Source organism: Lepisosteus oculatus, chromosome 4, assembly GCF_040954835.1.
Source record: "Lepisosteus oculatus isolate fLepOcu1 chromosome 4, fLepOcu1.hap2, whole genome shotgun sequence".
NCBI lineage: Eukaryota > Metazoa > Chordata > Actinopteri > Semionotiformes > Lepisosteidae > Lepisosteus > Lepisosteus oculatus.
The window spans coordinates 49,142,696-49,156,251 of NC_090699.1; the positions used below are offsets into that span (position 1 = coordinate 49,142,696).

The 13,556-nt window shown below is 38.0% G+C and overlaps 1 protein-coding gene across 2 annotated transcripts in view; it reads right to left on the bottom strand.

The window, feature by feature from the left end:
• The window catches only part of adamts9 (ADAM metallopeptidase with thrombospondin type 1 motif, 9), a 45,719-nt gene that overhangs the window by 23,950 nt on the left and 8,213 nt on the right, over positions 1 to 13,556 (bottom strand). For both annotated transcript variants that reach the window (XM_015347263.2, XM_069189341.1), the window contains exons 9-25: positions 13,335 to 13,481; positions 12,935 to 13,076; positions 12,205 to 12,309; positions 11,231 to 11,376; positions 10,671 to 10,852; positions 10,400 to 10,536; positions 9,537 to 9,654; positions 9,345 to 9,440; positions 7,230 to 7,396; positions 6,566 to 6,695; positions 5,464 to 5,590; positions 4,683 to 4,893; positions 4,407 to 4,571; positions 4,044 to 4,205; positions 3,273 to 3,392; positions 1,116 to 1,220; positions 742 to 909 (exon numbers count right to left, since the gene is read on the bottom strand). In XM_015347263.2, the coding sequence (XP_015202749.1) occupies positions 742 to 909; positions 1,116 to 1,220; positions 3,273 to 3,392; positions 4,044 to 4,205; positions 4,407 to 4,571; positions 4,683 to 4,893; positions 5,464 to 5,590; positions 6,566 to 6,695; positions 7,230 to 7,396; positions 9,345 to 9,440; positions 9,537 to 9,654; positions 10,400 to 10,536; positions 10,671 to 10,852; positions 11,231 to 11,376; positions 12,205 to 12,309; positions 12,935 to 13,076; positions 13,335 to 13,481 (2,428 nt within the window). The remainder of the gene's footprint in view (positions 1 to 741; positions 910 to 1,115; positions 1,221 to 3,272; positions 3,393 to 4,043; positions 4,206 to 4,406; positions 4,572 to 4,682; positions 4,894 to 5,463; positions 5,591 to 6,565; positions 6,696 to 7,229; positions 7,397 to 9,344; positions 9,441 to 9,536; positions 9,655 to 10,399; positions 10,537 to 10,670; positions 10,853 to 11,230; positions 11,377 to 12,204; positions 12,310 to 12,934; positions 13,077 to 13,334; positions 13,482 to 13,556) is intronic.

Sequence of the window (13,556 nt, forward strand, 5' to 3'; positions counted from 1 at the left end):
AAGCTTGCTCCTAAACGTTCCCCTATTTTCAGGAGCTCCACAACTCTAACAGCAACTTCTATGTAAGTTGTAACTGTTGAAATTGAAATGAAGCATGGCAAAGAAAACTGGACATTCAATGGAAAAATTCCATATTTGGAAAAAAAAACATTTAAATTTGCTGAAATTATTGAAAATTAACATTTGAATAATGTGAAATTCACATGTGTTAAAGGACTCAAAACATAGATCACAACTTTTTTGGAGAATTTTTGGCCGGGGGGGGGTTAATGGTGGGGGATGGGGGGTATTGCTGGAGCCTATCCCAGCAAGCAACGCGTACAAGGCAAGGTCCCCCCTGGATGGGACGCCAATCCATCACAGTGCACACAGACACAAATACACACTCACTCACACCAGGTCCAATTTTCTCAGAAATCAATTCACCTACCAGTATGCTTTTGGACTGTGGGTGGAAACCCACTTGAACATGGGAAGATAGTAGGAACATCAAGCGAGTAGCACCCCAAGTCTGGAATTGAACCCAGGGTCCCAGAGCTGCAAGGCAGCACTGTGCTGCCCAACTCCTCATCCATTAATTGTAAAGGAGAGTTTTATCTACCCCAAGGAAAGGTCCTACTGTGCAAATGTCTGTACTTTTGTGAATGTCAAACAATTAACCTGGTACTAACTGACATAATTCTAACTGATTTACAGACATTTTACACCAGTATTTTCACAACAAGGTTTATTGTCCCTTACCGAGGTCCATTCCAGTACTTTCCATTGCCCACAAGACACGACGGAGCAGGTCTCTCTGGCAGGGGGTTTGGGCAGGTGAGCACAGGCCGACTCCTCAGCTACCCCACCCTGGTAGTCCCTGCAGCTGACATAGCGCATCCTGGTACCCTTCCCACATGTCACACTGCACTGTGGAAAGAGGCAGAATTACAATTAGATTGTGTGTGCAAGCAAAATGTATTTTAGTTCCTACAATGAAAAGGAAAACCTGAGATCAGCTACTGATTATGGAATGATGCAATGGAAACCTTCCATGAGGAACTGGGTTTGTAATTTGTAGCTGGAAGGTGGGTGAAAAACTCTGACTTAGTCTATCTGCCCAAACGATTCTTTACCTGAGTCCAGGATCCAAACCGCCACTGGGTTCTGTGACCATGAGTAGGCACTTTGGTTTCTGGAACAACGGGACGCACAACAGGACAGGGTGTTACTTCACAATCCTACAAAAAAACAAGGATAACTTTCTTAAAGCACTGAAGCAAGGGTCAACATGCACAGGAGTAAGTGAGATAACACGATACAGCGCAGTCTGCACACTGGTAATGTTACACAGCTCCTCTGTGTGAGTTCAGCAAGATTGATCGTTTTTGCCATTCCATTCCACAATCCAGAGTGTGCTTTCCCACAATATATGCAATTGCATCTTTTGATTGGCCACAGAGATCACAGTGTTATTTACACAAGAAGGTATATATGAATTACAGGGCTTAAAGTTTCAGAATAAGCTCTTAAACAAATGTTACAAACTCTAAAGAGACTTTAACATTTGAATATTTTAATGCACAATCATACTGAACTGCTTTTGCAAAATGAGGCCCATTATTATTGGGCCTAATCTTTTAACCAGGAGAGCCCTTAAGTAGAAAGCCTTGCTTGTACCCAGTTTCACAGATGAGCTGCTGGGATCACAGAGGTGAAGTGAATTGTTCAAGGTCAGAAAGCAGAAAGGCTGAGTTAGGAATTAAAAGCAGGGCCTCAAAGAGTTCATTGCTTGACTTTCGTTACTCTGCTCTTCTACCTCCATTACTTACTAAAGTCATTATGGGGAAAAAACCTTTTCCCTTTTGTTTACTTAACTGATGCTTTAATATTCATATGTTTCAGTGCTTCCCATTTATCTATACAGTGTTAACTATAATTACCCCAGTGCTCTTTTTTCTTTTAAGGTGTTTATATTGACTTCCAGTATTCCAAGACAACCTAATCTCTGTATATAACAGTAACTAATCAGGCAATTTTTTTTTTAATCTTGTACTTTTAAGCAAATATTTGAACAAAATAGAAGAAAATGTCATTCAGGCACAAACAATCAAGCTCAAGGAAAAATTCAGGTGTGTATTTAGATAAACGTTATGATATTTAAAGTCTTATTGAGTTTCTTTAGAATCCCCCGTGTATGTCTGCAATCTTGTTGCCTTCTACTGATACAAATTCCTGAACATGCCTGAAGTTGACAGAAAGCCCTGATCTGCACTGTTGCCTCCTCCATATGCCATGGTGGGCTACAGACCCCAGACACTCCTCTTAAAATTCTTCTCATGGCTTTCTCTGCACCGTTTCCCTCCTACCACAGCTAAACAACAGACGCACTCACACTCGCCTGATCAAACAACTGTGATCAAAGTACAACAATTAAAAAAGCCCTTGGATTTTGTTTCTGGTAAAAAACGTTTTTTTTTTTTATTTCTACCCTGTGGGAAAAAAGAATTATGTCTGCCCACTGCCGTAGAAATCCTTCTTTTTTTACGGTCATCTTTCCAGTCAAATGAAAACGTAATGATTCACACTGCTGCACCAGAAGAGCTGGGTTAACAGGTAACTTAAAACTACTAAAAGGGTAAAGAGATTTGAGAATCATATACATTTAATTCATCACATTTCACACAGTGTTTTTATGAAAATTTTGATCCAAAGGAAAGAGCACCACCTACTGGTCCACAAATACCATTTACACCTTCTGATTACATTAAAAAGTGAGTTTACTAAGTCCTTAAGAGTTGGGATGGAAAGAAAGGTAGAACCAGTATACCCAGTGTCTTTTTAGTTCCAGGAGGACTGATAACATTTAACACCATATTCTTTGATTATAACAACGCCTGCATAACTCTTTCACATCCGGGTATAAAAATAATTTTGGATAAAAGAACTGATAGTATTGTGAACTTGCATCTTCATATAAACTCAAACACAAAAATCACATAATAAAACAAATGTGACCGTTTTAACAACGAAACAGTAACAAAACTCCCGGAAAAGTTAGTTGAAGAAACAATGAAAACAGGATTAGGTCAGAACGTTTCAACAAAACATTCCCATTGTTTTCCTTTTTTCCTTCAGTGAAAACAAGGTTAAAACATTTGATCTTTGGTTTTTAAAAACACCACTATACAATGATTAGTTAAAAATCATTTCACCGAGACACCAAAATTACCATAAGGTTCAAACAGAACAGAGAAAGGATGCGCAGAAAGTAATGGTTCAAAAGAGCTCACCTGAGAATCAGTGGGCCTGGTAGCTGCATTACATTCAGAGTCATCCATCACAGAACCATAAGAGCCAACCACGCATTTAACTGCCCTCATTTGATAACCTGGACCACATGTGGTGGTGCACTGCAATCAGGGAAAGTATTTTAAAATTGTATCAAAGCTGCCACAGGGACCATAAAGCTGATAATATCATTTCAAAACCCGCATTTCGACAGACCCATGCAAAGATTAAAAGATAGAAGTCAAAAATAGACTAGCTAAGAATTTCTAGTAATTTTTCTCCCTGCTAAGGAGTGAGTACACACTTCTTTTCTTCTGCTTCACTAGCTTGAGTGAAATGAGGTCAATCCTCTGTGGCAGTGGTTCAGCTGAAATTGCACATGGTTCATTTAATGCCTTCAAATATACATTTAACATGATTGCCTACTCCATGGTATGTGAATACATAATCTCTGTCACACTTTTGTACTTACTGGAAACTTGCACACACTCACTGCATTTAACACAGAAGGTTTACTTTAATTTGTAACCATAATTTTCCTTTTCAGCCCTTGAGCAATTTCTAAGGCACATGCATGGTTTAGAGATAAAAATACAAAGGCATGCGGAATCATAACTTAGAATATACACGCACATCAAGCTGACTTTCTCTTACATCATTCAACAAAAAAAATAGCCCTGGGCTTACAGATGTTCCTGAAAATGAAGTTCTCAGCTCACTCCCAAGAAGCCCACTGCTTTAGGAAAAAAGAAGGAACATTATTCAATTCTAACCTGTCCCCATGGTCCAACTTGCCATGAAGCACACTCCTGCTGTTGACATGCTTGTACTGACTCTGGCTTCGACGAATCACAAAATCTGTCATCAAGTCTGTCTTCTCCAAACTGACACCATGTCTGACGATGCTTGTATCCTTTACCACATGTCACTAGGCACTGGAAATGCAGGAAAAAAAATTGTATTATTTGGAAAGGGTAAAATTATGAAAAACAAACAAGAGATCTACAATTCTCAATGGGGGAAGAAACGTGGAAGTTCAGAACTGAAAGCAGTACACACTGCAGATTTCAAAGTAGCCCCTGGCCCAGCGGCAGAACACCACACACAATGCACAGAATGCTTCTGGCTTCACTTACTTCTGACCACTCTCCAGTTTTCCACTGTGGGCACAGAAATTCATTGCAAGGCTGGACAGTGAGCTTCTCCCACTGACTGCACCTGCTCTCGTCGTGACCAGCCTCTGTAGATTTGCCGCACTTTGCTGCTCGGCGTCTCGTGCCACCTCCACAGCTTTTGGAGCACTTGACAAAAAATGGGAACAAAATGCTCTTTCAGTGCCTCATCATTATTTCAGATTAAAAAAATGTTAAAATCAAAAAAGTGATTGGAAACGTGGAGGAAAAAAGCCTTACTTCTGTCCAAGGGGAATATTCCCAGCCTCCAGGGTTACAGTCTCCGCGGCACTCCTCTTTGTTATTAGGCTTTTCTTGACTGTCACAGTATCGGTCATCCACTTTCTCCATTTTCACTGCTGTGCGGATGTGCTTTGCACAGTAAATTTCTAGTGTGCGATAGCCTATCCCACACTGAGCTGTGCATTCACTTTTCCTCGCAATGTGCCACCTATTTCAAGATGTAAATTGATGATTCTATTATGTACAGACAACGTGTACATCTATCCTATGCATGTTAACAATGCTTTTTTGGAAACCTTGACACGTGTCAAAGACTAGCTCCTAGCTTTTGAAAAACTATGGCTTTGATTCTTGTTTTTGTTTCCCAGGATCTGATCAACTTCTCTGCCACCAACAACAAAAGTACAACATAAGGCACACAGCAAATGTCTTCTAAACTAAAGTACCTTGCAACAAAAATTATAGTTTCTTTTTTCATTTAAACTCTCAATCCTTGTTTTTACAGTTTTCCTGAGCTCTATAGAACTGGAGGCCTAACTTTGCCATGTTCAAGAAATAATAAATATGTACAGCATATGTTTAATTTAAATATCATCAAAACTAAAAATCCCATTTTTATGTTTTTTAAATATAAAAAAAGGAATTACTGCAGTTGCTCCGCATTTTGGAAATATGTCTATAAATTTCAATTCGACACCTTCTCTGTAAGTCACACTCTCTTTTGGGTACATTAAAAATGGATAGCAAGGTGTACAGTACACCCCTGATACAGACTCACCTGAGGTCACATTCCATATTGCATGGCTCAGTTATCAGCGGGGGCAGTGGAGACCCGTGACATCTCTGATCAGAGACGACCACCCGGTCAGACTCTCTGCTGCAGAGAACCTTTCTCTTGCGTTCACCTGCTCAACAAAAACAATTCAGAGCATGAATTATTAGCATGAATTAAATTATTCATTTAGATCACTTAACTATACAGAACTCATCTTTTTTATTTTTCCACTGCCTGGACTCTGGCCCAGAGATCTGACACTGAGCACACGTGTCCTGACGGCCTATGACATCAGAATCTGGAACATCAAACCTAAGATGACTGTGCCCACATGGTCAGCGGAGACTATATTCTGAGCAGTAACACTAACATGCAAAGCACTCTGTGGAAAAGCGTTGAAAAGGGCATAATAACAAACAAAAGATTGATTGATTGATTGATATCTTTAGCATTATTTTAATTACAATTTTTAACATATCAGTCTCAACAATAAGATACAAATTTAATGGATTTCAAGTTCCTTCTCTCAGTATATTATCAGAAAAAGATAAGTACATCTGTATTTTTAGATAATACAATTCATAGTTTCAGCTATGAATTCAATAATATAGGTAATGTACTTTACAAGTCCTAGAAAAGGTCCAAAACCCACTCCTAAACTGGCTGATTTTACAAACCTAAATTATTTTTTATCCTACGTAATTTTTTTTTCTATTGCAAATTGCAATTGCAAAACTACATGTAAAAGAAACAATTATTGACTAAAAGCCCCTTTTGGGTTCTAACTTTGAAGTAGACTTTTTTTCTGCTTTCAAAAAAAGCAGAGATCTGCCTTCCACTCATAAACTGTCCACTAAGTTCTTTTTTCCATTTTGCTTGAAAAAACACAGCAACAGAAGTGCAAAAGAAAAACTTCAACTAAAATAACACTTCTGGAGCTATGAACACAAGCTTTGAAGTGGAGTTTTTTCTGCTTTTAAAATTGTTTCTTTTTCTTTCCTTTAGCACAGAGACAATCACAGCTTGGTGCAGAGATTGTGGAAGAAAATGGTCTCATGGAGAGTTTTTCTCCCTCATCTATCTGGCTTATCATTTTCATACATACCTTGGCAAAGCCTGGAACACTCCTGCCAGGGGCCGTAAGAATCCCAGAAAAACTGCTGTGGTTTGTCTTCAATTGGAATATTAAATGTGTACCTCACATCAGGGTTGTATAAATTACCCACAGATAAAACCTGTGTAAAGATAACAGTCAGATATTTAAGTTTGCAGAGGATTTTATTTCAAAGATTTAGATTCTGCTGAGTAACTGTAATGTCTTGGCAAGAAGGGAACTGCAGAAAGAAAACAAAGGAAAAGATGTTACTTAGTGAAGAAATAAATGTTAGGGCAATGACGAATGCTTTTTATGGAATCTTTCAGGAACAGCTTAGTAAATCCATCTGTCTACCCATCCATTATCTGAAAGTTGCTCATTGTTGGGGAGGGTTGTGGCAACCCAGAGCCTGTCTGGGAAGCAGGTGAAGAAATAACACCCCAACATGCAAACACCACACAGAGAGTACCCCTCTGGAATCAAAGTCAGGATCCAAGGGCTGTGAGGCATCGGCTGTGCTGATATTTTTGAGAAAAAAATCTTTAATTTAGCCTTCAATCTCAGAATCCGAGATTAAAAAGTAACAGCATAGAATTTAGTTTTTATCCAGACATATGATGAAAAATTCATAGTAAAGTAAAAAGGGCGAGCAAAGAAACAGAGATGCCTTTACCTGAACAACAATCTCTTCCTCGATGCGGCCAGTGCAGTTAATTCTTTCTACAGCGTTATCAGAGCCAGTATATTCAATTACAGCATTTCCCACTTTAATTTCCCTTTTAAACATGCTTACAACAAACTCCCCATTAAGCAGGTATTCTTCACGACTGTTAGAAATGGCTGGATGAGAGAAACAGAAAAAAAAAGTGTTACTGCAATTAACTGATTACTCTACTCAGTGCCTCACAAAAAAATAATACATTCAATCTCATCAGACCTAATGGAAAGCATATATATTTAAAAATGTTCATTTTTGCCATGAGAGCTTTATGTTTGATTGGTAAATTAAAAATGATTGTACAAAGTGGAATGTTTTTAAATCAATCTGCTGCAATAAGGTAAAAATTAGATACGACAAAGTTTGAGAATCTTTGTCAGCGACTGTAATACAAATAAAAACTATTATAAGTTTTGGGGCTAAGATGTTGTTCCACAATTTCCTAATGTACAAAGTCTTAGAAATTACTAATAATTAAAACTAAGAAACTAAGAGTATTTGTGTTTTAACAAAATTTCCAAAGTATGCAATAGAAAGAAGTACTTAATTGGGAAAAATAATCCAGCATTCCATGAAAACTCAGTGTTTCCTGTTAAACAGCAGTCTACTGCACAAATTCACACTAATGCGATTATGTAGCTAATTTCCTGAGTTACTTTCCCCACCATTTCACCCATCACAGTTATACTGCTACAAAGTCAAACTAGAGTTGAGATGTACCGCTAATGCTGTCTAGTAAAATAAGCATTCACAACGTCCCTGGTCAATAAAACAATTTAGACTGAAAATGCATACAGTAAAGAGAAGCATATGTTCAGCATGCTTTTATGGTTTTATAAGTCAAATCAATTTTCTAACTTTCTTTGAAACTATTTCAAAGAGGAGGTCATAGATCTTAAAAATGGCTGATGGCTTTTGCTTTCCCACAAAGCCCAGTTTAAATTGTCATGCTTGGTTTTGTGTCAACAACTTTAATACAACACCACTTAATGCTAGATGCTTATACTACATTTATGCTTCTAACTCATTTCGAGTTCTAATGAGTTTCCTATTTGGCATAAAACAAAAACCACACTAAAAGCACCATGAAAAACCACACTAAACTCATTTTTGGTTTTAACCAGAGGTAATTAGAAAGTAAAAATACACCAATAAATTACAGCCTTTATTTTCTCCTTTCAAGATTGACCAATCATGACACAATCACAACGCTTGACTATTCATTCATCCATGTTCTAACTGCTTTATCCAATACAGTGTCGCAGGGCACAAGGCAGGATACACAATGGCTGGGATGCCAGTCCATCATGTGGCACAATCGCACACAAAGATGCACACACCCACACCAGGACCAATTTATCCTACCAGGCCTGTGGGAAGAAACCGGAGGACCCAGAGGAAACGTTTGTGTGTTCTACATGCGAATACATGGAGAACACCCAAACTCCATGCAGACAACACCCCACCAACTGCACCCAGGGCACCAGCACTGTGAGGCAACAATGCTAACTATTGCATCCACTGCCCCGCCAATTTCTGTTTATAATTTCTTCAAATTAGACAAAAGGAATTATAATGTAGACTCATAAATAAAAGCATAGTAGGAAGTTGGTACATTATAATGCAAGAGAGTTCTTCTGTACCTAGAAAATCAATCCTGGTAGTAACATGATGCAACTGGATACTCTAAGAAACAACTTAAACCAGTCTCTGCTTGACTTTTGGCATTTTGAAGACACAGCTAGGCTTTTTCAGGATACTAAATTACTAGGTGATTTCACAAATATTCCTAAAGTTGTCAATATTCCTCCATGCTTTCTTCATTACCAAACCTTTCAGTTTTGCCTTATACATGTCCTGTTAGGCAGCAGTAAAAGCACAGACAACGAAATAATGAACTGCAAACTAAACAATCAGAATATAATTCTGTCTTGCGCTACAGACTAAATGCAAGGCTCATGTGCAATTTTAACCCAAATTATTTTTCATTCAGTATCATATGCATGAAAAAAGTGATGGTGTTGAAATTGGGTATTCATGGCCCATTCATACTATACTCAAGATCCTTACCAAGGTAGTTGTCATCTTCTGGTTTCCCTGAATAGCTGTGCTGTCGCACGTCTATGTTTGTAGCACCACTTGGGATTCGTACAACAACATTATATCCTGAAAACACAACAATGGAAGTTGTGAAAACAAAAATCATAAGTGAAAATTAAAATCTTTTAAAAAATAAGTTTGAAAAAAATAGATATCCCTTACCATAATGGACGGTATTGAATGTTCCTGCAACTGTTTTACATGAAGAATTATCACCACCGCAAACGCCACACTTATCTCTCCTTGCTTTTGAATTCAGAACGTGATCACAGCCAGCTTGCTGCACAAAAAGAATAAGTGCATGGTCACAGTGTGTAAGAAACATACACCTCTGTTTACAGTTTAAGATATATTACATTGTCCAACTCTTTTCACTCAATGTTTTTATTTTTAAATTCAGAATCACAATGTTATGGTTAACAACTGAAATTAAAAAAATTTCAAGCTAATAGTTCACCCCGATATACAAAGCCAAACAAAAATTTGCACCCCATTCCAATGATGGAATGATATATGTATAAATGATGTATACACCTTTCTAAGAGGATCAAAACTCAAATGCAAGAAAGAAGTTACAGAAAAGATACATTGAAAAGCCAAAAATTAAAAATAAGTTATGTGCTATGTTACTTGATATTTTTTATTTCATACAGTATGAGTACAATATATTTAGCAGTATAAATGGCACATTAATTACCTTTCTTGACTAACTGAATATTATCTTTGGGTTTATTTTTTATTTGGGAACCTTTCCAGTAATGAACATGAAGTATCTACTGTCAGAAAATGGTAACATTTTAGAAGTGCGCTATAACTGCATAATGAAAGTCTCGTCTAAGCTTTAGAACTGGAGAAACTGATAACTGGACAGCTTCTCCAGATGAAATATATTGATTATAAAAACCCCAATAACTTTGTTCACAACAGTGTCTGTTATTCAGGACCTAATCCCATCAACAAACGGCTAATACAAAAATACAGTTTTTCTCATTTGTTGCAAAGTAAATTGTTTTTTGCTTTCTTACCCGACAAAGACCTTGGACGCAGATGTCATTAGTGTCTGGCCCACAAGGGGTGCCATCTATAACTCTGTCCCTGAGTTGATAATAGGCTGTACTTCCAGCAACTCTGCAAAACAGCTTGCAGCGGTCTTTCATCAAAACTGTTAAAGAAGAAAAACAAAACAAAAAAGTAATTAAACTGTAAAAGGAAATGGTATGATGGGTCTCCCAAATACAAGGAATCTCCAGTAAATATGTAAAAAGGTGTTAAAGAAAAAGACTCCTGTTGACTTACTTCCACTGTACTTTGGAACCCAACGCACATTTGGAGGTAGACCGTTAATGTTGAAATGCCTCCTGTCAAAGGCACCACACTGCTCTTCCCTGAAGTCTTTCTTTTGCTTGGAACAAGGCTCAGAGCTGCAGGAGCGGAACTTCATTCTGCGCCCCACACAGTATTTGCCACCATTTCTCGGCCTATAAAATCATGGGATTAAATAAGGGATCATGGGATTGGTCTCTGTTACAACTGTGGCGGTAACTACAGAATTACAGCTTCACCTGCACACAAGGGATGATTCTCTGCACTACCTCTGTTATAACTGTGCATATGGGCCTATTCTGCAATATCTCTGAGTACATCCATCTGCTTTCTGTTATAACTCTTATAACCTTGCGCAAATGTGAAATTCTCAGTGATAAAACTGTGCTTTTTATTTAGCAAGTCTGACTTGAACTTGGCTAAAGCACAGAAAGCCATACTGGGGATAAGTGTGTAACACTTTCACTGCTCAGAGTCTTCACGAGGAAGTGACAAGGACAAAACAAACTTCTGTAATGTGAAGGAGTGCTTACACTGGTCGGTTGCATTCTCTGACTGCAATCTTTATGCCACCCCCACAGGTTCGGGAACAGGTTCCAAAAGGACTCCACGCTCCCCAGGCTCCTTCAACTGGTGGGGCATCATGCTCCTTTGCAATACACAGCCCATGTCTGCAATGCTGTGCAGAAAAAAATTAGAAAGAATGCGATGCCTTACAGAAGAAAAAACAACTACAAAGAAGCTCAGTTAAATTTAATGGTAATATAAACATCTCTTAAACATGCTTCCAAGAGAAGGGGCTTAATGTTTTTTAAAGAATGTTGATCAAGTAACTACAATCATATACGGGAACTGTATTGTTGAGATTATTTGCTTCAATTTAAGCCCTGAACAGGGCATCCACTGTCTACTGTATACTGCCCAAGAACCTGCAATATGTTTTAGGGCACATCCAGTCCAGGTGGAAAAGACCTTATTATTAAAGGCGTTAAGCAGGAAGGGACTGCCATGCTTTGCTTCTGTGAAAAATATTGGGGAAAAATGTTGGGCACTATTTTGAATTGTCAAATGTAATTTTTTCAGAAGCTTTCTGGGACACAACCTGCAATGGGTTAATAAAATAAGCTCTTGCCATCTGTGTGGCTCAGTTGTAGTGCTGAAGTTTGACTGCCCTATAAGTTTTCAAGCAGGAAGCTAAGCAGGATGCATAAATCTGAAAAGTGCTAATTAAAGAGGAATATTTACTACACAAGTAACAAACAGGGCGATCTTAATTTGCGTGTAATGAATTCACAAAAATACTTCATTTTAAAGACTAGAACAGTGGAAACAAATGTCAGGCTTTATGCCACAACACAACATATTTGTTTTAAAGAACATGGAACTTTGGTTAAACCTTCAACTCCAAGGTAATAATCAAAGTGGGAAGTATTAGTCATACTATTCGAACACATCTCGGAACGTTAAGAGGCGCTCAAGAAAGTGAGTGATGTTGTTAGTCACATACCTTTCCTGGGGAACACTCTGTGCCGTCCGCCCAGGGCATGTGGTGAGTGCGACATCCTCTCTGCACCCCGTCAGGACTCGTGCACCACAGCCTCCGGCACTGCGTCTGTCACACACCAACAAGACACTTGCCAATCAAACAAACACAGTTGCAGTATACTGGCATGGTACAGGGAATACATATCAAAGTATTTCAGCATTAGAGACCTTGAAGTTCAATGTGAAGGCCTTTTCTTTCATTAGTCACTTTTACAGAACGAAAAACACTACAACTAAAATATGTAAACTAAAAATGAGCATGAATTGCAATATTAGGAAAAATAATTCACATGAATTATAGCAAAGCCCCTGTCTTATATTATTCCTGTCTAATGCCCCTTATTAATATGTGTTTTGGGATACTGGATAACCCTTTGATGACCTGTAACATGAACAGATGTTTCACATCTACCAGAAAGGCATTATATAAAATATTACACAACATATATCACAGGCATTATGTTGGTCATGCCTGGTTACAGATTTTGGCTGAACTGCTGAACCTACCTTTACATGCATTACCAAAGAGTTGTATAAAGGCCAAAAATAATAAATACAGGAGTAGCCTAAACAGGCACCCCAGCTTTGTTTGTGCTGACAGCAGTGAAAATTTGCCATTTTTGATACAAATAATGCCATCATCATGGGTAATACATCATGGGTAATACAATCATTTCCATCCTGTCACTTACCATGTACGGGCACACCTGTGTTCCAGGTCCAAAAATTAATTCACATTGTCTATTAACACTGTATAAGCGTCCAGGAAGTTGCTGAGGCAGATAATATGGTCTAGATACTGGCTCATCAAGCAGGCATTCACCATACCCTGTACTAATAGAAATAAAAAATGACTAAACTGCAATGGCACAAACCCTCAAAACTAAGACACAGTGGTAAAGAAACTGTATAATTACAAAACAAAAGAAAGAATATTTAATTTTAGCAATTACCAAAACATCTGCAAATCACTGGATTTGGCACTACTTCTGATGTAATATTTTCTCTACATATAAAGGAGAAGATCTTGCATAAAAAGGCTAATTATATAGTACATGCGCTTTGAAATGTATGAATCTGTTGTTTGCATACTCAAGAAATTCTGTTATGTATTTTCTGCTGCATTTCGACCACATCCACGGGTTCGTATAGTAGGTAAGTGTCGGTGCCATTACATGCTGTTGGTTTTTCACACCATCTTCTTTACATTTGTTACTGTCATCATGAGGCATGTTAAACCTAAAAATATCAAAGAAAAAAATACATATCTTTTGAATCCCTCGTTAGATTACTGTTTGGTGTTTTCTTACAGAA